This window comes from Lissotriton helveticus, chromosome 2_1, assembly GCF_964261635.1.
Source record: "Lissotriton helveticus chromosome 2_1, aLisHel1.1, whole genome shotgun sequence".
In the NCBI taxonomy this organism is placed as follows: Eukaryota; Metazoa; Chordata; class Amphibia; order Caudata; family Salamandridae; genus Lissotriton; species Lissotriton helveticus.
Window position 1 is genome coordinate 524,957,255 of NC_136059.1, and position 25,339 is coordinate 524,982,593.

The window sequence follows — 25,339 nt, forward strand, 5'->3', positions numbered from 1 at the left end:
GCAAGGCTGCAGGAAACGTGCTATTTAAAAAGAATTTGTTACATTTGAAAGTACAAGCCATTAAAGTATTTCCTGTACTCTTGTGGCCATAACTGCACATTGTACATCTGTGTGAATCCTAGTCTTACTAACAGATGATTTACAAAATCCATATTGAGTAGCTTTGAAAAACAACCAATGGCAAAGCCAGTAGGCATCGCCATAACATCCTATTGGCTTTGCCAATGCTTTTTTGCGATGTCTCAAAACATACCTGCTACTGTGCAGCATGGCTAAGGAGGTGAAAAAAATTATTTGATGTGTCACCTATGCATGAGCCTAACGACAATTCTATTTGGGTCGGTAAAAAAAACGTGCAAAAGCATTTTTTTTTGTTTTTTTACGTGGATGGGAGGAAGCACCACCGAGGGTGGGGGTTAAAAGCACTGCAGAGGGTTTGGGAGGAAACCACACGAACGGCACATCTGGGGAGAAGCAAAACAGAGGGGGGGAGCAACAAAGAGGGCCGGAGAAGGACAGGACACAGCGAGATAGCAATGTGGGGTGCAGGAGGGAGAAGAGAAGCACCCTGGCAAGAGAGAGCTATGTGGATCTAGGGGAGAGCCACATGGGTGAGAAAGCAATGCGGGCGATAAGCACATGAGGGTGAGTACATCATGGAAGGGGAGAAGCACATGGCTGAGAGAGCAATACAGAGTGGAGTTAAGATATTTTGTAGGACAAATTTAAGCAGTCTGAAGAGCGGTGAGAAATGATCTCTTTTAGAGCTGCCTCTTAGTTCTTAGATAATGTTTGAGCTCATTGTTGAAATAAAATGTTGATTTTAGGTTTATGGTAAGACATTCATTTGATGCCACTACTGAGAGGGACTGTTTCAGGGTCTTGTGGTTCAAAGTTTTCTGGACTTCAAGATTTCTTTTACTTCTGAAAGCATGGATCCATCCATATATTTCGAGTTTTTTGCCATGCATTATGGTGTTTGCCTAACAGCATTGAATGTGATGTTAGCTAATTTGTGATTGCTTTGTGGATGTGAAGGCAATTGCTACCCAATTACTGATGTAACTAGCCTTTCCCATAAGCTGCCGTACCCTTGCAGTATCTTGGGGTCCACATTGCCGAATGATTCTCTGGATAGTTGTGTTTGTTCACTTCACTACTTCATACAGTTATACCAGATCTTTTAGAGCTTTGCCCTCGTGTATTCGTTGTTGAAAATGTGCATTTCAATAACACAGATTGTAATATGATGGTTGTGGTGCCTCACAGTATGCTTCCAGAGGCAAGATTAATTTTATGCTAAATAAGGGTATGTTGGACTTGGCCCTTTTTGCAGGGTTATCCACAAAAGTTTTGCTTCTTTCTTCTATTTTTCCTGACCGGTTGTTGTTTGTTTTAGGACTCTTTACCACTGCTAGTCAGTGCTTAAGTGCATATGCTCTTTGTGTAAATTGTGAACATGATTGGTTATCAATGTGTGGCATATTTGACTTGCTGGTAAGCCCCTAGTAAAGTGTACTGAGTGTGCCAGGGCCTGGAAATCTAATGCTACTAGTGGGCCTGCAGTACTGAGTGTGCCACCCACATGAGCAGCCCTGAAAGGGTATCTCAGACCTGCCACTGCAGTGTCTGTGTACAGTTTGTTAACTTCCATGTCGACCTGGCAAGTGTACCCACTTGCCAGGCCCTAACCTTTCCTTTCTTACAAGTAAGGCACCCCTATGCTAGGTCCCAGGTACTCCCATGGGCAGGGTGCAGTGTACGTGAAAGGTAGGACATGTACTGGTGTATGTGATATGTCCTGATAGTGAAATGCTGCCAATTTTGCTTTTCACTATTGTAAGGCCATCCGTCCCCTTAGGATAGAATGGGTAGTTTGCTTATAATATCTTGTAAGCACAACTGCCCAAGGGAACAAGATAGGAAAATAAAGTTTGATATGCCTGAATGCAGAATGGTAAGATGCATCTTTTAGTGAGGGTGATTTTTACATTCTGGGTTTGAAAATACCACTTTTAGAAAGTAGGTATTGTCTTGCCTAACCATCCTGTGTGCCTCTGCTAGGTTGTGTATTGACTGTCTGGCTTTGGAGTGGCAGGGCCTGGGGATGTGAATTCTGTTCAGACAGCCACTTGGAGGGGGGAGGGGGGAGGCTGAGGTGTGTCCTGCCATTCCAGGGTGTGTCAGGGCTGGGCTGAATAGACCTGGCTGCATTCAGAGTCAGGGGAGGAGATTTATTTCACACCTGAATGGGTCTGGTCTGCCCAGGACACTGTTGTCTCCACCTCCTGCTCCTACCTATCTGCTTCCAGAGCTCAAAGGATTTTATATTATAAAAAGAGGGCCCAGACCCCAGACTTTTAGATCACTTCTGGGAATAAAGAGGAACCTTTGCCAAGGAGAAGAGCCGGAGAAGCTGAGGAAGAATACTGCCCCTGTGTTGTCTGGGGTCGGCATGCAGTGGCTACTTGCTACCAAGGAAAGGAGAAGGACTTTGCTGTGTCCTCTGCTTGAGGAAGATCTCAACGGGCTTGAATTTAGCTTGCCTCCTGTTCTAAAGTCTCACGGACACAAAAGACTTTGCCCCCCAGTCTCCCCTGAACTCCTTTTCTGGGAGTTGTGACCTGCTGAGAGGTGCCTGCCAGTGTTCTGAGTCTCTGGAGGTTGTTTTGGGACTGGAAAATGCAATAACTGTGAAAATCGATGAATCGCCTATTTTCAAAGCATTGCAGCGGTGCGAGAAGAATTTTCCGACGCATCGCTGCTGCCAAAGAATCAATGCAGCGCCTGATCACGGCTGAAGCGTTTGCTGTGCGACGAGTCCTGTGCACAGATCTCCAACTTCCGAGATCACGCACTGATTCTGACTCCGTCTCGGTTGTAGAAAAACCTACGCGTCGTTACCAGATCGTTATGCATCACATCGAAGCGTCAAAACTATCGCTTTGTTGGGGGACGCAGTGAGAAACCAATGCATCACCTCCCCACTCAGTAGGAAACCGACGCATAACCTACCCTGAGTATAAGGAACCGACACATCACCTTCCCTGCGACCCTTTTTGCTTCCATTTTTCAACGCATCCAAGGTACTTTGTGTGAAAGCCTCGCATCTCACATTTTCTTGGAGCAGAACTGTTTTCTACCAGTTTTAAGTAATTTTTGATTACTGTATTGTGGATTTTTGGCGTTTGGTCTTGTTTTAGGTTAGATAAAGATTACTTATTTTTTTTAACTGGTGTGGTGTCCATTTGTAGTCTTTTCACTGTATTACTGTATGTGTTCACAAATGCTTCACACACTGCCTCTGAGATAAGCCTGTCTGCTCTTGCCAAGCTACCAAGGGGGTAAGCAGGGGTTATTTTAAGAGTGTATCCCCCTTAACCCGACTATAAGCAAGGGTCCCTATTTGAACAAAGGTACCTACCTCTGCCAACTAGAGACCCCCATTTCTAACAGGGTATATCTAAAAAAATGATCATTTCAAAGCTTTGTGTTTATGATCATTGCTTTCACTCCTGTAGGTAAGCAATGTGACTAATACAATAGCAAATTATAACTTATAGACCAGGCTGATGTCTGTACCTCAGAGTATTTCATTGTTCTCATCCTTTGAAATGCTTCTGCGCATTTCATTGTTGGTTGCTAAGCTGTTGGCAAGGGTGAGCTGTGTAAGACTCGTATTTCTTCAGTTCTGAGATGGATTCCTTAATTGGTGGTGGACAGGCATGTTCAGCTTAAAGGAATGTGCTCATGCCATCAGACCTACCATCAAAACAATTGCAGTATCCTGGATACCCAAGTCTCGGTCAAGCTTCTCTGTGCTGTATGCTGTCATAAAGCTCAAACTACAAGACAGGCAACTGTGGTTGTGGCGAGTGCTCCATTGAACTCTCTTCAGCTTGCTATCTTTTCACTATTTGATCATTTCTGCTTCCATTGGCAGTCTAAAATCTGGCTATTCCCTCAGTGAAAAATTATGATTATTCGCTCCCTAGTGTTTTGTTTGATTAAATTAGGTATCTGCTTTTTAGGCAGGCTATTTGCACTGACATGCGGAGAAGAGGACTCCTCAATCAATCAATCAAGGGAATGGTAAGTGCCCTATTCACCCATGAGGGTCTCAAGCGCTGAAGGGGGAGTCTGCAGAACTGTTTAGCCGAAGAGTCAGGTCTTGAGGGTCTTCCAGAAGGTGTTCAGGGAGAGGGCGCATCTGATGTTTGCCGGTAGCTCATTCCAGGTCTTGGCTGCAATGTGAGTGAAGGATTTTCTGCCTGCTCTGGCTATGTGGATGCGCGGGGTTTGAGCCAGTGCGAGGTTGGAAGATCGGAGGTTTCTTTTGGGTACGTGGAAGTTGATTCTGTCGTTGAGGTGTTTGGATCCGTTTTTGTGTAGGCATTTGTAGGCGTGAGTGAGGATTTTGAAGGTGACTCTTTTTTCCATGGGGAGCCAATGGAGTCTACACAGGTGTTAGCTGATGTGTTTGTGCCGGGGGATGCCGAGGATGAGTCTGACGGCGGTCTTCTGCATTGTCTGGAGTTTGCAGAGTAGGGCTTGTTGATGCAGGCGTAGAGTGCGTTTCCATAGTACAGTCTGCTGGTGATGAGTATGTGGGTGAATGTCTTCCTTGACTCAGGGAGGATCCATTTGAAGGCCTTGCGGGGGATGCAGAGAATGTTGAAGCAGCTGGAGGTGACAGCTTTGACCTGTCGGTTCATGGTGAATGATGAGTCGAGCACAATGCTGAGGTTTTTGGCATGGTCTAAGGGGGGAGGTGGGCTTCCGAGGGTGGTCGGCCACCAGGTGCAGTCCCATGCTGAAGGGGTGGTACCGAGGACGGCGACTTCTGTCTTCTCGGCTCTTCAGCTAAACATTGCAGTGGGTGCTAGTGTAGACATTGTAAGCCACTTATGAACCAACAAAAAGGTTTCCTCAACCATTCCTTCAAATTTACTTTGGAGAAAAAGGACAAATCACAACCCATACATAGGGTGACAGTACCATCTTGTGAACTAGCAACCAGGCTAGAAGTGGTGACTACTGCTAATGCTCTGTGTCCCCATCAGACGCAGCATTGCTGTTTAGACCTAGTTTCACTGAAGCACTTTGTAGCCATGAATGTGTCTGTTTATGGGGGTAAGTAGTGCACTAGGTTAGCTGCAAAACAAAGACGCCTGTGTAGAACTCGGTGTAAAAAAAAGCAGGTGAGGAGTAAGGACTTCAACATGCTCTACAGAGACGGGGCGGAAAAGGAAAATGCATTTGTGAGAAGGATATAGAGGTTATTTATCAGAGGTTTTATATAGGGCATAAGGGAGCACAGTAGTACTCGTGCGGACTACACCAGTGATTATTCAGAGAGCAGTTGCCTGCACAGTGATAGTGTTGCTTGAAGAGATGAGTCTTCATTTCCTATTGCAAGAGTAGGGTATGGGTTGAAATAGAATGTAAGCAGTGCCACTTATGCTGTTAAATATCTTTAACAGTCCACAGTGCACATTCACTATGTTATACACACAAGTCTTCACCACCCATCTAGTTTGCTCCGATACTGAGCAGTGATGAAATGCAGGATTGTCTCCGCTGCCTCAAATAAAAAGGTAAGAGAAATAATTATACCTGCTCTAGGGGCAACAAGGAGGAAATTGCCTTTTCACTATTGAATATGTCTCTGCAAATCTCACCCATCCTTCATGTCACAGTACAAATACAACATTTCTAGTGGCTCATTGACCACCACTATCAATGGTTACATTATCCAAAGATGTAAATAACAACTCTTATATTGAATTAGTGCTTTATTTGGTGACTTTTCGCAATACATCTGTTCTCATCTGATATTTACCACTTCTAAGGCGGACAGAAGGAACCCTCTTTTAATAGAGTTGGAATTCATTGTAAGGGCTGTTTGGATTGTGTAAATTTAGGCATATGGGGAGGCATGTGCCTAATAGTCAGGTAGTATTAACTAGGGTAATCATTCCCAAAGTCCAGTGTACTTTTTTTAAAGCATGATATGCTGTTTTTATTATTATTCCAAAAGTGCAGCTAGAAAGTGAACAGTCGACATGTGTTTCACCCATATGGCCAGCAGGCCGAGGGCTTTTTCAAGGCTGGTGTTAATAAAAGAAGCATAGTGTTAAGTGAGATAGAAGCATAATCAATAAAACCATTGACTCATAATCATGTGATTGGGGAGTGACAGCGTGAGTAGGGACAGAAATTGTAAATAGAGGCGCCAAAAGCATTTTTTATTGTTTTTGGGGAGAGCAGTAGTGAGTGATTAAAGTCAGGGGACATGAAGAAAAAGGGAAAAGGATGGAAGTAAAAACAAAGAAGTCAATATGTGAGTCATACCAAAAAATCACAGCGATTCATAGCGGTAATCGTGCCCTAAACAATGGGCTAATCATCATGTTTAACAATTTATTAAAATCAATCCAATTAAAGTACACACAATTTGCCCTGATAAAAATTGCAGTTGGGGTCAACAGATAGCTTCTGTTTATATAAAGGCATTGGAATATGGTCTACAAAGATCTTAGGGGTTGAAAAGGTAGATACAAAGTTCATCATATTAAAGTAGCGTTGAGAGAGACACATCATCTTCTAGAAAATACGTTACAGTCCTGTTAAATCCCATCATTTTTGCAACAGGAGAACAACACAAAGAGCGCCAGAGTTGTGAAAGGTTATGAATATGTACTTTGAGTCACTGTCCTTTTAAGTTAATGATTTTTACAGAAGGCCATTAGAGAGCGAAGAGATTACATTTCTGAGGGTAGCACTTACCAAATAATCTTGTTTGTAGTCATGCAATCTGTAGAAAGAGCGGGAGCAAAACAAAATATGAAAATCCCGTTCTACTTCTTATGTTATGTGGGGCGGAGGATATTCGTAAACTATTCTAAATGGATGAGGTAAGGTCAGTGCGGAACATGAGAAACAAATTGTGCATCAATTAGTGTAAGGTACTCAAGAAAAGAATAAGCAACATGATGTCCCCAAACTCGTCTGCAAAATCTTTGTTAAAATTACAGTTTTAATATGCTCAAAGTCCGTGGGTAAACGAGTGGTGTAGTGTTGGGGACCATTCTATATAGCATATGATAGGCACACGGCAAAGATAAATCTAACAGTCAAACTTACTGTCATGGTCGTAGTTCCGAAAGTAGTCTCTGCGGTCCGTCTCTTGAAGCCTTAATTAATTTCTCACAACTAGTGACTCTTGGGAGGCACACGCCAATGTAATATATCTGTGTAAGTATATCACTTTAAGATCTCTGTATTGTGTGAAACATTGAGTATGTTCCAGAATTGTTTATATGTGTATGTGCATTCTTAGAGAGCTGTTATTAGAGAAGCTCTGTGTCTTGATAGCTGTATGACTTATTCCCCTGTGCTGGGGGTTTTAATAAAGAACCTAACTACAAGGATCTACTGGTGTACTTTTCATTGCTACACTAGGCACACGCCAACTGCAATATTGGAGCCTGACTACTTTGGCGTGATCCCTAGCATCATCCATCCATCGTTCCGCAAATAAACCTGTTTGGGTGGTGTCCCTGATAACTTTCCCAATGGTTCTAATGGGACTCCACCATCTCTGGTCTTTCCAAACGCCTTCACCTATAGGACTGAGGGTTCCGCCGGTTAACCCTAGAAGTGGAAAATCCCAAATGAAAACACGGTACTTACCAGTCAATGAAGCAAGATGTTAAATAATCAATGAACGAACTGGAATATGTTGAACGCATTGTGTAAAATTATCAAATAAACCATTGATGGAACAGCTTCAGTAAGGACAGTCTTTCTTCACATATGTGGATAATGTATGTGAATAACAAATCCTTTGATTTTGGGGGTACATAAGGGTGCTAGGATTCTCTTATACTACTAGAACTGGATAATAAGGCTGTTCCTACGTGACAGAGCACATTAAACTACACACATGTGAGCTATGATTACAACAAGTCACCGCTATGTGAGACGGGCCTCTCGACTCAGGTCGGTGCAGTAGGGTCAATGCAAATGCAGCAGGCTGGGGCAGGATAACAATTATGGGATAGCCTCAGTTTGCAGATGCCATTGTGATATGAGAACAACCTTTTTTATTAATAAACGTGCTCCTTTGGGCAAGTCATCAGTGACACCACCCTATGGCACTTCCAGTTATCTTAAGCAATACAAATAGGTTAGACAGGTCATGACCATCTCTCTTATCTACCTGAGAAGACTATGCACCTTCAGGCAGTCAAGGGCTTCAGTAAAGCTCTGTGCATAGGTAGTAAATATTGGAAACTGCAAGGCATCTGAAATGATACACGTTGGCTAATTACTGTTGCCTGATGAATGGCCAGGGACAGCTTGAATTTGCTCTCCAATCAAGTGAGAACAAATGGCTAGAAGGTGGGAACACACTTCCGAGCAATTCATTGTTTATGCCATGTACCTGCAAGGTAAACTTTCCATTTAATGATCAATGGTGCATCTCGATTCCTAGAAGTAGCAATATTGGTTTTACCTTCTACAACAGAGCACCTGGAGGCCAATCCTTCTCTATTGAGAAAACATGATGATGAAACCTAAAATTGAATCTTATCTGAAAACAGTTCATCTTCAGAATTACTCTTCAACCTTTTTTTAATTTGTTTGGCCTTTACAGGTGGGCGTTCATGACATTGCTGTGGGCCCAATACAATCCTGCAGCTTACAATTCTGCCCCTTCTCATGCTTCTTCTCTCATTCTCCCACCTTTCCCTTTCAATTGTTTTCTCGCTCTTCTGATTGCCCATCTCCCTATTTCATTCTTTTCTTTTGCCTTCCTTTATTTTGCCTCCCTTTATTTTATCTTTCTTTACCGAGTTTTTATTTCTTTTATTCTGTCTTTTGAGTTTTCTACCTACCTTCATGCATTTGAATTTTTCCTTGCATATCCTCATTTTTTGCCTCCTAATTCAATTTACTTTATCTTCCCCTCTATTCTCTTCATTGTGTTGTTACTTATAGACACCTTTCTTACCTTTTGTCGTTCTATTGTTTCCCCAATCCTTATCCCCCATTTCTTTCACTCCACTTTTCTTGCTCCCTTTTGCAGATTTCTCATTCACATATTCCTACACGTTATGGTACCACTCATACCCCCTTCTTCGCTCTCATTACATAACTCGTTTTAATTCCCATCTTGTCTTTTTCATTATCTCCTTTGCATATACTCTCATTTATGTCTCTTATAATAATGAAATGTAGGGTTGTCGTAGAATGTGTTGCTATTTGTAAAGCACGTATTCCCTGAAACATTGGTGCATGGGCATTGGAAATACTGACCAGCGCCCTGAGAGAAGTGTCGGATAAGTCAAGCAAAACAAGACTGTCACATGGCTGACCTTGGCCGCCATCTGTAAATCGCCTAAAAATAATCCTTAATTACTGCTCATCAGTGACTGGGTGAACAAGCAGAGATGCTGGAAGCACAAGGACATAGGGGTAAAGGATCTGCTTAAAGGAACGTGTTATCAAAAAATATGGAACGCTTCGAAATCTAATTACAAAGAGATATCTGTAGCAATTGCAGAGGCTGGTGAAAGCTCCCATGTGAGTCATAAAGTTTACATTTGTTTACTAAGTTCTATGGCAATGCGTTAGCGGTGTAAAACTTCTTAGATTGCTGTAGTGCTTGGTTATATACTGTGTCTATGAGAGAATTTGAAGTTTTATGTTCAATACACCGCCTTGTTGCGCGCTCATTGCCTACGTTTTATGTGCAGCAATGGAGGATTGAACTATGGAGGAACAGGTATGATTTTGATTTGATCTTAGTATGAGCTATAATATCCAAGGAATCTGACCTCGAGCTAGAAAATGTTTAAAATAAGTATGAGGGTGAGTTAGTGTCAATTGAACTCAGTCTTAACTAGTTCTCTAGTGAGAAGGTTGAACCTATGAAAAGTAAGGTTATGTAATACATACATCAAAGGAGCATTAGTAACACTGTGCTGCAGGAAAGACACTAACATATTTTTCCTTATTGCCCAGTGGCCAGTGTAACCTCTTTCGCTAGCGCTAGCACACTTGAACTCATAGCTGCCTCTTTACAGAAATAGACACAGCTGAGCTACACAAGGCAAAGTGGGGTTGGGTAAAAAGCAGCGAGTGCCTAACACCTTACATTGAGTCACATGGCAGCTCTGGTCTTCGCTGTATAGGACAGTGCTGTGCAAGCAAACCTCAGTGCCAAAGCACCTGTGGAGAGAGAGGCCCTAGAGAGTTCTTTACCTTGGTAGTGCATACCAGTGTTGTTTTGAAGTGCCAACAGGGACAGCTTGAAGACTGCCGTAAAGTTCCTATAGAATGCAGGTCTCTGATGTTCCTGCAGGTAGCTTCTTTATTATCTAGTTCACAGGATCAACAAAGTTGAAGAGATAAGATAGTGCTTTAAGAAGCTAGGCAGGCCGCTGTTCAGCCTTCAGCTTGAAGACGCTGCCTTCACAGGCACAATAAGGCAGACTTACAGTGCGGTGAGGAGCAAACTCCCAGGGTGAGCAGCAAGCACTCCACGCGACAAGACACAGAAGCGACTTAAGACCCAGCGACTGTGCATGCAAATGCAGGAAGTCTTTCAAGTAATTGCTGGAGTGGGCCTCTACACAGATCTACTATGTATTGCAAAATGTTCTGTAGCAATTATCTAGATGAGGACTAATGTAAAATGTCAGATGCTACTGATGAACACCAACAGCCTCCGGTGTGTAACTTCTAGTGCGAGCTTGGAGTAGGTTACCCTGAAATTATTGATACTCCAGTGTCCAGTTTGGCTGGTCTCACTTTAGGCCTGGGGATTGAGCCTTGATTCAAACCCCTTTGCCGTGAGTGTAGCCTGCCAGCTTTGACATGCAGATAGCAGCAGGAGGAGTGTCTCTGAAGTATTAAACTTCCAAAACTAATTGGTAGTACGCTACGATTACTTGAGATTGATAAACATCTATTTTTGCAGAACTCGATTATGTTCTGGAGATGCCGCTCACGTCGGAGAACGAGCAGCCGCGCGACACCCTGTCTGCGCTTGGCACCCCAGAGACCTACAGTCAAGGATCCATCTTCATCTACAGTGCCAGCATTAATTACCAGGGGCTCTGTAATGAAATCATTATAAATGATCTGAACAGGTGCTGACTGTTGGTGAAAAACTTGTCCAGCAAATGATCCTTTATTAAAGTTTTTCACTTGCCATATCTTATTTCAATACCCCTCCACGGCCAGTAATTTACCTGCTTCTTATCAGTGAGGTGTGTTTCTGCAGAAAGTCTTCTGCTGCATGAAACCCAATCAACGCTCAATATTCTATCTCGTTTTTTAGATATTCCCTTTCCCCATTTCCCTAGTTTTGCGATTTTCTATACTGGTTTAGAAATGTATTGCCATTGAGATGGCCACTATATGGGACCATATTACAGGCAACTTATTATGTATCGTATTAAAAGCATGATTTATTAACTGGTTTTAGTACCCTTTAGAAAGATATATGAACATTTGATAATGTGCAAATATTTAAAATGTGTTTCATACAGCAATGTGTATTATCAATCAAATTATTGATGAAGAGCGCATTGTAAGCAAGCTAAAAAGCTGCAGTCTAAAATGTGACGGTAGAGAGTAGGCATGGGCGTTAACGAGTGTGGGGGGGGGGTGTCAAAGGGGTGCACCCCACTCCCACCACCTATCCCCTCCCTCCACTTATCCCCTCCCATGGATTTTCCACTTGCTCTTTAAAATAATGTAAGATCATGCTGACGGTATGATACTGGCAGCGCAATTAAAAAAAAATTATTATGCCCCTCCCCTTGAAAACATTTCTGCGAACGCCCATGAGAGTAGGTTTAACACTAAATATATAAAGAAAGAAAACGAATTGGAATGTGGGATAATGTACATTTTTGCTGAGTGTTTTGAGTTTATTTTCACGCATTGGGGTGGATTCATTGGTAGAAGTTTGCATCAAGGAAGGGGCTGCAAGGAGGAATTTGTCAAGTGTGCTGATTAATGGCCTTGAAGCAGCACTATTGTTGTGAAAGAATAGTTTATATAGCGGCACTGAATGAAAAGTGAAATGTTGTCTTTAACTTTTTTTATTTGTTTAGGGAAGCTAACTCTCCTGAAAATTAAATCAGCAGTATGAATTACGAAAAATAATTCAGTCACAACTCTTTCATGTGAAATATGATCTTTGAAACCACTGGCAGATAGTCAATAAGAAGGCTTAAACTTTACCCTTGTATTTGTGTGTGCGTGTATAGATAAATGGTTTTTGCTGTACCATTGTACAATAAAAAAATTAAAAAAATATGTGAGAAAAACACAAATGTTTTCCTCTCAAACTGCATGTAAGAAGTACTTTAAACAGGGAACCAACTATCCTAATAATCAGGAGACAGCTGTAATGTGATTTTACCTTATTGCACATTTTTAAACCCTTGAATCAAGTTTTCCCGTTAAATACAAATACACACGAATAAATGCCAAGGCATAAACCCTACATGCAGGTGCACAGATTTGCATATGCTATTTACTGTTGAGGAAGGCAAGGGCATTGCCCTCCCCATACTCAACAATGATAATAAATAACCAGGCCTGGACTGGGAACCACAACCGGCCCTGGCCAAGTGCTCAGCCGGGCCCCCTCTCCACTGGGGGGGGAGTGAGGGGGTGGAGGGGGGTGGGGGTTGAAGGTGCCGCCGATGTCTTTGCCAGGGCAGGTTTTCGGACGATTTTGGTACAGGGACGATTTTGCAGCTACCGGCCCTGTAACAAAAATGGCCCCTAGGGCCCCAAAACCGGCCCCCACTCGTGCGGCGCACCGGGGGATTGCCCGGTGCCCGCTATGGCCAGTCCGGTCCTGTAAATAACTTATTACACACTGTGCAACTGCATATTACATACCATACATAAAAATCTCTTTTTGGGGTACATTTCTTGCACACAAAAAAATCTGCTCTGTAAAAATCCATGTTTGGGAAACATACTCCTGTGAAATATATATTTTGTTATCTCAGTGATGAATTATGAGCCAATAAAGGACCAAATTATGTGGCATGATTATCTCATTTATGCAGCATGAAAATGCAAAGTATGTGGTACATTCTCTGGCAGTATTATTTTGATCAGTTTGAGTGGAAACTACATTGTTGTTGAAATGGTAAATTCATAATGATGCGGCAAATGTGTAGCCAGATAATTGCATAATTGACTGTCCCAGGCTATTGTTCATTTTCAAAACTAAAAAAACTTGAGCATTCTAATTTCAATCTGTGACAGTTGCTAGCCTCGTTGTAACAGCGCAAAGGTTGTGATTTCTGAAATGATACATTCTTGACTACAGAATGTAATTTTGTTCTCTTCATTTTACTGTAAACAACCTAAGAGATTAGTGTAGTACATTACAAACTCTTTTCAAGACTTATTATTCTGTTAAAAAGAAACCTGTTCAAGTTAACTACACTACAACTAACATGTAATATAAGAAGGGGAGAGGAGTTGGCTTAACAACGGCAAGGGCGGTGGACCTCAAATCTGGGGAACGGGTTTGAGTCTTGGCAAAGACGCACAACATCCTGTGATTCTGGGCAAATCACGTAATCTCCCCGTGCCTAACAAAAATGAATGTGTCCTAATGTACAGGCCCGGACTGACCATTGCGGGCACCGGGCAATCCCCCGGTGCGCCTCCAGGTTGGGGGCCGGTTTTGGCCCCTGGGGGCCGTTTTTGTTACAGGGACGTTTTTGTAGCATAGCTGCAAAATCGGCCCTGTAACAAAATCGACCGAAAACCGGCCCCGACAAAGTGCTCAGTCGCACCCCCAGGGGGCTGTCTGAGCACTTTGCCAGGGCCGGTTTTGGTTCTCAGTCCGGCCCTGCTAATGTAAGGCAACTGGTGCTCGTGTAAAGCTCTCTGATACCCGATACCTTCGGGTGAAGTTGGCGCTATTATACGCTGGGGGAAAATATACATAAAGGGTAATATGTGCCAAATTGTTTTTATAACCATATCGAGGGTCTGTATGATATTTACAAAACTTTTGGCCTTTGTCTTTGAAGTTTATGATGCCACCAGATCTCCTTGTGGTAATATTAGACCATATTTTGTGGTTACATGTTATCTGTCTTCCGTTTCGTATATGGCCAATATTTGTTTATAGATAGCTCAGAGCTGCTGCTGAAAAGTGTTTTTTTATTTTGCTAATTACAGTGCCGCTTTTGATGATTCTGCACAGATGTAAAAATACAAAAGTTTATCCGGTTTATATGTTAGGCATGTCATGTTTTGTACTGATGTGGTTGGAACGGGGAAGGAGAGTATGTTTGGGTGGAGTAATAAATTGTAAAGAAAAAGCAGCATTGCCCATTTTAACTCCCATTGAAATCTTTGCTGCCCTACGGGCATACGTTTGCGCTTTATAAATTGTAATAATAAATAAATAAATAAAGCAGAATTTACGGATTGGGGGTTTATCCTGAATCCTTTCTGGAGTCATAGGATCCTCCTTGGGGGTGGGGGTGTTGGGGGTGGGGGGTGGGGGGGGTTGGTTTGAGGGGGGGGGGTTCTTAGGCTTCACATATCCGCCCATAGATCCACGAATACCACTGCCCAGAGAGGGCCTTCCCATATACCCAGACATTGCTCTTTCATTTGTGTGTCCGTGCATTTAGTGGCAACATATCAACAGGGACAACTTCACACAAATATGCACCCTGAAGTAGATACCCATCTATACTAATAACTGTTGATGTTGATATCACGGAATTTAAATAATAAAGTTTGTACCCACCAGAGCTCCACATTTTTGGAGTTTCCTCCACACAGTACAGTGAGATCAGAAGCGATTTAGCCAGATTGTTGGCGATCAAAACTTAGCAATCAGCAGTGGCTTCATGCAAAGTAATAGGCCCCCTGCAGAATGCGAAGGGGGGCTCCTTAGTCGTCCATACTTCACAGAGAGTCATTGGATGGTTGAATGGGGGATCCTGTGCTGCTGAGGCTGCAGCAGCTTGCATTACGCCCTTGTGACAAGGGTGGCGGTGGTTCTTGACATGTTGGCATGCTGTCTGTGGGAAATGCTATGTGCATTAAAATGATGGATTGCACGTGAGTAGCCAGGAGACAAGGCTGCTGAGAGGATGGATGAGCAGTTTGCAGTTGTCACTTGAGATTGTCCTGGTGCAGCTGCTCGTGTGACTGGAGTAGTGGAGTAAACTTCAGCCACTCTGCTCTGGTGATGGCTCATTTACAGCTCCTAAAATAGAACACTGGTCATCCCTGCAGATTGGATGAAAAGGTTACAGCGTGTTTTGCAACAGAAAACAATAGCACACTTTTGTGAGAATGGCCTAGATGGGCTCACGAAATGAGTTAGCATTTTACATGTTTAAATTGTGACTTTTAAGCATCTTTTAATGCAGTTCGAAACCATTAGTGAAGAATAGTCGACAAATGAGTTTTTAATTCTCTTTTATAAAGAATGTATTTACTGTAGACATGGGGTTACAATCATAACTTTTACAGTTGTAGAAAATTTGCCATTATAAAATGTGATCTACCTCTGTTTTAGATTAACTAATTTCAGAAACAATCCCACAATTGAGGCAGATCCGCTGCTTTTGACCAGCAGCACGGTTCTCTCTGATATGTATCCGTTGTTCCAAAGATGCGAGCAGCAAAAAAATCTTTTAGAACAATCCTCCAATTTACTCAGTCACTCTGAAATGGCTAACCGTGGTTTCGCGATATCTATTGCTTCCTCGAGGCCCAATACACATTTCCAGACAGTCACTATAAAACCAGAACATGAAAGCAGAATCAGTCACCCACATCAATACATATGCAAAAAATATCACAATCAATACATTTCATTTGGGGATACACCAACATTGACAAGTGTACTCACATTGAAACCTAATGAGCATTAACCAGAAATTCATTATCTATTAGTGAAGCACACTGCTTATATCAAATTCTTAGCTTTTTTTTTAAAAAAACAGTTAAAAGGAAATACATACATGACACAACAAGGCTCATCATTGAAGCATGCACACCTTTGTACAAACAGGTGAACAAGTAAAAGTGATCAAGTATTTCATTTCTGTTAGAATTGCATCAGAAGTTAAAAAAATATCTATTCAGTCACAACTATTCTACAAAAGATAGGTAAAGAAAAAATACAAAACTGATGCTAGTTGTAAAAGTTATGTCAATGTAAAGCCACTTAATCAATTATACAGAGATTTATTTATTTATTTTTATTTAGAAGTTTTCTATAGCGCTAACAAGACCCGAAGGTAGCAGAGCGCTTTACAGTAAAAGGAAAGGCATGGTGAGCAAAAAGATACGTAACAAATAAAGGCAGTCCTCAAAGACAATATCGGGGGAGGAGAAGTTCGTAACAGTAGGACTTTTGGTAGAAGGATACAGAGATAACACATAGTTCAGAGGGAGATCCTAGTTATTTAGGACCCAGGGAAAGGGTGAGGAACAAGGATTTGAGTTGGTTCTTGAAGTCCGGATAGGAAGGTAGAGTTCTGATATGAGGGGGGATAGAGTTCCATATTTTGGGGGCATTTCCAGTGAAGGAGCAGTCCGCACTTTTCTTCTTTCTGGTTTTTGGTGGGATGAGCAACAGGGAGTTGTAGCTTCTCAAATATCTGCTTTGGCCTGCTTTTGTGAGCTTGTTAGCCAAGTATTCTGGTTTACCGGTGTGGAGGGCCTTGTGTGTTAGGCAGGCCGTTCTGAAGGAGCTACGCATTTCCACCAGGAGCCATTCAAGTTCTTTGAGTGCTGGGGAGATGTGGTCAAATTTTTTGCATTCTGTGATCATTCTTGCTGCCGCATGTAGTGTTGTTTTTAATGGAGCCAAGTGTGATTTGGGTATACCTGTAAGGATTGAGTTCCCATAGTCCAGTCTAGATAGAACTAGAGATTGGGTGGCTAGTTTAAGATCTTTGTTTGGAATGAAAGGTTTTATTTTGTTCAGCAGTCTGAGGTTGAAGAAAGCACTTTTTGCTGAGTTCTTAATGTGGTTTGTCAAGGTTAATTTGGGGTCAAGGGTAAAACCCAGAGATTTGACGGAATCAGTTGGCGTGAGAGAACCTTTAAGAGCATCGATCGACTTCAGCCATTCAGTGATTTGAGGATTGTCTTCTTTGTTTGAGATGAGAAGAGTTTCGGTCTTGTCGGGATTGAGTTTCAGATGGGTTTTTGTCAGCCAGTCTTGAACATCTTTTAAGACAGCATTTAGTCTGTGGATGTCATTAAGCGAAGAGGTTTCCAGGTAGATCTGCGTGTCATCAGCGTAGAGGTGGAAGAGGATATTGGCATTCCTGAGTAGTTTGGCGAGCGGTTCCATATAGATGTTGAAGAGCTGAGGTGAAAGTACTGAGCCTTGGGGGACACCCTTGTTGACTTGCTGCGTTTCGGAGGTGAAGTTCTTCAGTTTTATTATTTGCGAACGGTTGTGGAGAAAGGAAGAAAACCAATCAAGAACAACTTCGCCGAGGCCAGCTCTTGCTTGCAGAGTTTTGATGAGGAGCGTATGGTCTACCGTGTCGAAAGCTGCGGATAGATCAAGGAGTATGAGAAGGCAGCACTTGTCAGCGTCAAGAGAACCGTGAATGTCATCTATGATGTTCAGCATCATTAAGAGATAATTAAGTTCCCGCATCTTAATTAGATAGGAAAGATCATATTCGTCTAGTATATCGCATTAAGTCCAAACTGCAAGGTGCTACTAGATTAAGAATATCCACAATCCAAATTCAAATTCTAGAAACACGTGGGAAGTTATAACTCTGCATGGTTGGAATATATATATCCTGCCAGCAGTTCACATGCCTTAAACATCATGAAATATTATCCACCCCAGTTCATCAGAAAATATAAGAAGCAATCAAAATGCACTATAATCGCATCAATCTGAAAGTAAATAATATGTCGAACGCAGTGTAAATATTTTTACCAATGTGTATGGAACAGGTATATGGAACTCCTGGAGGTAGATAATGTTTTGGGAGTGCACTACATCTCAGAGAACATGTCTATTTATTACGTCTATGAATGACAGGTACTTGAAGTGCTTCTTCTACATCAGTAAGGACCAGGTCAGCAGGCATGCTGCTGATGGTTGTGGCACACCTTTCCCTTCTGCTGAAGCACAAATGCCATGGTGTAGTGCCACTGGGCCCTTTTGCTTTGATCTTAAATTTTCCTGTCACTACACCACAGAATCATTTATTTTGGTCCTTTCGATGGATCTTGAACCATGCCGAGAGGGGTTGGATATAGGGGATCCAATCCAGTTTATCTAATGAAGACCAATAATTGAATAACTGGCTTACAAACTAGTAATTAAATTAATGTTTATGACTCTCAATACGTCATACAAGTACAGAATTATTACTGCTACACAAAATCTCCTGAAGAAATGTAGACAAACTAGGATAATACACACCAGTAATTCAGTTAAAGTTATACAAAACAGGGAACCTGTTGGCTAAAAACCTCTCTATTAGAATTCCCAACCCTCCTTAAAGCTATGGAAATGCACAATCAATTACTGGAGACCAGTCATAGAAAGACAGGAACAGGCTCTTTAAATGGTTAGAATTTATCATTAAATTTAGGAAGTGTGTACATCAGTCTCAGGCATTTAAATTAAGAACACAGATTAATCAGATTTATCGTTCTTGGACCATCAATTACCAAAGTTGGAGGAGGAGAGTTCAGAAAAGGTCATGAATCATATCAGCTCAAATATTCTCTACTAAGAGGAAAGAAGTCTGCAAAGAACACCCACAGCTTATGCACCAGCCAGGAAAGTCCGCAAATTTGAAAGCAGTCTCTCAGTCCAATAGGAAGGAATCCTCATGAGAAAGGTGGGAAAAGGAATGTGGTGGTCCAATCATCAATCCACTGGATAGTTTAATTTCTCAGTTTCAAGGTGGCACCTCCTGGTTTACCACATCAGATCAGACCACTCAGTCCATTGGTCAGTTCGTATAGGATGCTTGTCATGAGACCTAAAGAACACACATTTTACGAGAATATAGGCATTTCAGGTTACGTAAGTGATCAGATCATCTTGAAGAGGTGCACCTTTAAACAAAGATCCTTTAACAAGGCACATGAACAACTTTGAAAGAGCAGTTTCACTAGCAGATGTTCCTGGTGTAACAATAATTGTATACAACAGCCCTTGTAAGCACATGGGAACTCTTGAAATAGGATACAGTTGCCATACATTTGCAATACTGAGATTCTCATGGAGACAGTCGAGCAAGAGGAAAAGGAAAAATATGCATGCCTAAGCAGACAGGCCTATTTGAATTTAGGCTAATAAAATAAGAATATAAACATTCAAATATGCATTTTCATTATAAATTATGACATTTAGATTTGATTTGAGCTGTTTATAGATGTGCTTGTGGTAAGTTAGTCCCATTGTAAGTGATAATGTATAACTAGAACGTGCTACTGGATTTTGAAAGTATCAACATGTAACTTTATCTGAAAATCACAAAAAATATTTTCATTTAGGTACTTTACATTAGTACATATATAAAGATCATACTTTGAAAGTTTCAGGTCATTATTATATAGTGCATAAGTGCAGCACCAAATTTTATTTTCTCTCACTTGGTGCTGAAAAGAAACTGATAGGGAATGCTTGATTAAGTGCAAATTCACACTATTGTCTGACTCCTGATCCAGCCTGCTACATGACACACCCATTGCAGAAGTGCCAGCCAGTTCTTGAACTGATGAGGAGCACCGGATTCTTACACTGTCATGATTTTACTCATAAAAGACGTTAAAAAAAAAAAAAAGAATCACAAAATGGTGACTTTCCCGCAGTCAACTTTCTTCTGTTTGCAGTAGAGATATTTGTCGTAAATGAGTTTTGAACTCAGTTGAACTTTATGTGACGTTAAACTAAGGGTGCTTATCCAGCAAGAAAGTCTAGCTATTGAAGTGTGCAACAAGTGTACAGTTTCAAGGGGAGAAACTAAGCTATACAATATATGTTGTGTTCCAATCAATCAACTTGGATTTGTGGAGCGCAGCTTTTCACCCGTGAGGGTTTCCAGGCTCTGGATTCTTGCTAGGAACAGTCAAAGAGTTTCTGAACTTATAGAGAAAGGATGATGTTTGGAGGTGTACGGGGAAGGTCGTTCCAGGACTTGGCGGCGAGGTAGGAGAAGGAGCTTCCTTCACTGTTGCTTTGGTGGATGCGGGGAGTGTGAGTGATTGCGAGGGAGGCAGACCGCAAGTATCTGGTGCGTTTTTGGAAGTTCAGGTGGTGGCTGATATATGCTTGTCCTTGGTCATAAAGGGCCTTGTAGGCATGTGTCAACATCTTGAATTGCCATCTTTTCGGGATGGGGAGCCAGTGAAGGCTCCTGAGGTGGTGGGCGATGTGGGTCTGTTTGGGTAGGTCAAGGATGAGTCTGGCGGCTGAGTTCTGTATCGTTTAGAGGCTCTTCAGGACTTGGTTGGTGAGTCCTGTGTAGGAGCGCATTGCTGTAGTCTAGCTGGATGGTGACTAGAGCTTGAGTGATGGCTTTCCTGGCGTTGACGGGGAGCCATCTGAAGATCTTTCAGAGCATGTGTAAGTAAGCGGAGAAGACTGCGTTGAATGGGCGTTTCTCAGTGAGATTGCTGTCCAGGATAATACCAAAGTTGCGGGCCTGGTCTGTAGGTGTGGGTCCAAGTTCGAGGGCCACCAGGTGTTGTTCCACGGGGAGGTGGTGTTCCCAAAGATCAGCACTTCCACCATGTCCGTGTTGAGCTTCAGGCAGTTGGTCTTCATCCAGGCGGTGATGCTCGTCATGAAGTTGTGGAAGTTGGTCCTGGTGGTGGAGGAGGAGTCTTAGAGCGACAGGAGGAACTAGGTGTCGTCTGCGTAGGATATGATGTTGAAGCTGTGAGTTTTAGTGATGATTGTGAGCTGTTCCTCATATATACAATGTACTGTCATTAGTCAATTCTGATGTGACAATATTTTTTACTGAGGTACATGCACGCGGTTACATCATAGCACCACATGGAAAATGCAAAACCTCCTGCTGTTGAATGAAAGTTGCACAAAGAATGAAAGCCAACACGTTGGTACTTTTAAGAAGATACCAATGATCATTTATGTACAGAAAGTGGCACCCAGAACCCCCAGTCAAGGAACAGCAGCTTCCAGCGATAGCAATTTTATTAAAAACACACTTCTCACAGAAAACCTGCACTCTGCAGTCCTTACAGATGAATAAACCTTGTCTTAATGTAAAAATCCCTGACAGATTAATACAATGAGAAAGTGAGAGCAATTCTTAGCTTTTACCTGCTTTATGTGGATACTGGTTACAAAGGTGAGCAATTTGCCCAGCTTTCAAAAGCTTTCTATTGCAAACTGCAGTATGCAGGGCAAGACATACTTTAAGTCAAGATGACCCACCAAAGCTCTTCAGGAGTCAGGGCTGGAGTACCAAGTAGTGAGCAGCATGAAGGGAAAGAGAGTACTATAGTCCCAAGTCTAAGTCTCTCTCGTGTGGCAGCCATATAACCAGCACCCTGTCACTCCATTAGTCGTCTGCTACGAAGGTCATCAAAACGTATATAATGCTGAAAGCTGTGATTGCTTGGAATTGTTTGGTGTTTTCATACCTCTCGCTTTGTCCTCCAATTAGAGAATCGCAATTAAGGAATTTTAAGAAATCGCTATTTTTTTTGCAATTTCTTCGTGCATAGCCTTTTGGAATTCCTTATTAGCGAATCCTTATTTTTCGCTAATAAGGAATCGCAAATGGCATTATTGATGCATGTGGGCCTAAATACCTTAAGTCACCTTCCTCACAGTGATATAAGTGCAGGTAAAGTTGGAAAAAGATGGTGACAGTGTGCTGGGACAAACTGTTGTCACTCACACAGATGAGACCCAGTGGACTGATCAGTTTCCTCGTGTTGTAGGCTGTGGTGGGCAGAAATCAAATGTTGCACTGAAAGAGGACAATCGATTAAGAGAACTGGCGTAAATATCCAGTATGTATGTATACATATATACATATTTTTAAAACTAATTTTTATGGAAAAAGTCTTGGCTAATGCCAGACCTAAAAATAGGAAAGTAATATCTACTTCTGACTCAGCAAAAGGCTTTTGAAGGACCGTTAGTCTCCCTTTCAAAGTCATTGAATGTCGACCACACCCCTTGAAGAAATTACAATGCTTTCTGGATTGCCCGTTTTCAGAGGCAAGACACTGCCCTTACGTTCAAAGTGTCTGCAAATAGGGCAATGAAAATAGTCTTGCAAGCTGAGATCACACAAAAAATGTTACAGCTGAAAGCTAAAGTCAATATTCTGCCTCCATCAAGGAGCTCTTCTTCGCACTACAACCTCCTTTTAAGATGACCCAAGATCGCCCTCATGTCTTACATCTTACAGACAAGGCTCCAACTGTACCCGAGTCTGATGACCAACAACCTTGACCATCAAGCGGGATTCCTAAAAATAAATTAAAAAATACATTTGTGAAGAGTCTTGAGACTAATGCAGCAGAGCTGGCATACAAGGAAATCTAAATGTGAATCAGGTAGAGCTCCTAAGAAAATATCTACTTTATTGGTGGAAGATGAAAAATGAAAAAAAATCACTCAGGTTATAAGATTCCTACAATGGTCCAGCATCCCGATTTGTCTAGAATACGGTTAAATGGAATTAGAGTGACTTCCTATTATAAACAAAAAAGCATAGCTGTACACCAGCCCCTGTTAACAACGTTTATTTCTTCTAAGTTAAAGAGGGAGATCTGAGCAACGTACATGGAAAACTGACCTTGACCATTTCATGATGAATGCCATCTTGATATTTCAGGCAATTGTGCCATCTACATTAGCAAGATTTACAAAGATAAGAGCAGTCACTGTAGATTTTAGGAAAACAATATCATGTATATGTATGAAGCTACCATTTCAGGGTCTTCCGAGTTCTTAAATGTGGTACTCTCTCCAACTAACGGTCTGCTTAGCTGAACTTGATGAAGAAGATATAACTTATGGGTCTGGTTCTTCCAAATCATCCAATCTCACAAAAGATGATTTTCTGAAACTGTAAGTGGCAATGACTAAAAGAGCAACTGGAAGCAATGTAAACCATGAGAGCTGAAGATGATGAACAGTATTTAGATAAAACCAGAACTGGCAGCCACCCTATAAACTTTTATTTGTGTTATCCTGAATCGTTCACTGTTTGTTTATGTGCAGTCTGCCTACGTTGGCGGCTTTCCCAGGGCCCTTCTGTAGCATTGAATCAAATGCATCGCTAGTGGTGTTGACACTGGAAAGCGATATACCCTGAGGTCCTTGTTACTCACTGTAGCTGTAAGCATATTGTTTACCCTGAGCGGAATACAGAACTCCTCACTTTCTATTTCCTCTCTTCTGCATTTTGTCAGGGAGGATGGTACAAGGGAAAGGGTCAGGGAGGGAGCTTGCTGATAAAAACGAGCCATTTTTCCAAACTTTTTTGTGCGTGTTCTCAAGCTTGCCCCCCAACTTTTGCAGCACAACCCAAAGGAAGCCCTTGTACTTGCAAGCATGGGAAGGGCACTGCTAATGTTTATAAAAACACAATGTAAACAAGTTAATTAACTCTAATAGAAAGTGCAAACTTTTCACTTATGCATATGTTTGTTGAAATCTGCAAATTGTTTGTTTTCTGTTTCAGAGGTCAAAGTTAGTGATTTTTTTAAATCTCATATAACAAACAGAAACATTTACCGCAGTACATGCATTTAAGTAGCAGATTATCGTTTTAAATACTTATTTATTATTTTCTCTTTCTACAGTTGCCGAACAAGTAACCGTAAAAGTTTAATCGGAAACAACCAGTCGCCAGCGCTTCCACGACCTCATTCACCACTCTCGGCTCACACAGGTACGTCATCTACCATTGTTATTTATGTGATGTGTGTGGATTAATGAAAATTTAAAATTGAGAAACCACGTATGGGGAAACCAAATCATGGAATTTTTTGGGGGGGAAAACACAATTTTAAAGAAAAGAAAGAAATGCAAAAAAAAGCGAAAATTAAAGTAAACGTTTTAAAGGATAGATAATTTTATGGAAAAACACAAAATTCATTAAACCTGTGTGGAAAGTAGAAATACTGTTGGGTTTTTGGGTTCAGGCATGGGTAATGTTTAAGGTGATGCGGGATTATAGGGGTCAGAAATAATAGAAGTTCAGGCATAGAAAGGGTTTTTTAGGGTTCAGAGATGGGTCGAGTGTTGGACTCGGTGAAAGCACAGCTGAAAGTAATTGGGTCAATTTTGGCAAAGGCCGGGCCTTGACCAGCTCGGTTTGGGAGAATAGTGTCGACAGGGACCCAAGAGAAGTATGACAAAAAGTGATCGGACCATGGCACCGGCAGAGGATCCTCCACCTTAATTGGGAAATTGGAGCAGATAGGATCAAGGATATGGCCGCCTGAATGTTTTGGTGCCCTGACCCATTGAGTAAGCTAGGCAAGATTTAAAGAGTCTAAGAATTCCCTGGTATCCCCAACATCATCTTTATCCAAATGAATATTGAGATCTCCCAGGAAGAGATAATGCATGAACCGTAAAGCGCGGGGAATAATAATACCCGCCAAATTTTTTAGAAAAGGCCCTGCAGGCCTGGGGGCCTATAAACCAAAGTTCCACCCAGCGAGGCATGTGGGGAGATAGCGAAACTGGAATCAAGGACTTCACCCTCTCCTAACTAAGAGGACTCCTCGCAGCAAAAGGTCCACTTGTCTCTATAGATGACTGCAACACCACCACCCCTCCCGACTTAGCGGTCTGCCTGAGAGATATTATATTATTTAGTTTCTATGAAGAGGTAAATCCCATTTATTCAGAATATTTCCATGAACAAGTTTAGATAAAATGGTTTCTCAGTAATAGTATTCCATGAAATCTTTTCTCTATGAATTATTTGTTATCTGAATGAGCATCTCACGGTCCACTTAGAAACTCTTTATACCTTTTCAAATCATAAAATCCGTAATGGCTTGAGAACAGTAATGCCTCAATAAGACTCAGTACTTACTATCCTTTTCTACCTCAGCAGTTGTATTTTTAAAGCTTAATTTTCTATAAAATTTGGAATTCTTACATTATTATATTTTTCAACTTGGTTGCTAAATTGTGTAAACATCTGTCTTTTCCTAAGTTGTGTGAATTCAATCGACATTGGTAGTAAATTGAGAGATCTCCGTATGTTATTGTGACATTTTTAGACTACTGTGAATGTGCTTGTTAGGAGCA

General features: G+C 41.7%; 1 protein-coding gene across 6 annotated transcripts in view; it reads left to right on the plus strand.

The window, feature by feature from the left end:
* MAST4 (microtubule associated serine/threonine kinase family member 4) overlaps window positions 1–25,339 on the plus strand; it is a 1,958,993-nt gene that overhangs the window by 1,461,710 nt on the left and 471,944 nt on the right. For all 6 annotated transcript variants that reach the window (XM_078675181.1, XM_078675182.1, XM_078675184.1 and 3 more), the window contains one exon: window positions 23,875–23,963. In XM_078675181.1, coding sequence (XP_078531307.1) covers window positions 23,875–23,963 — 89 coding nt within the window. The remainder of the gene's footprint in view (window positions 1–23,874; window positions 23,964–25,339) is intronic.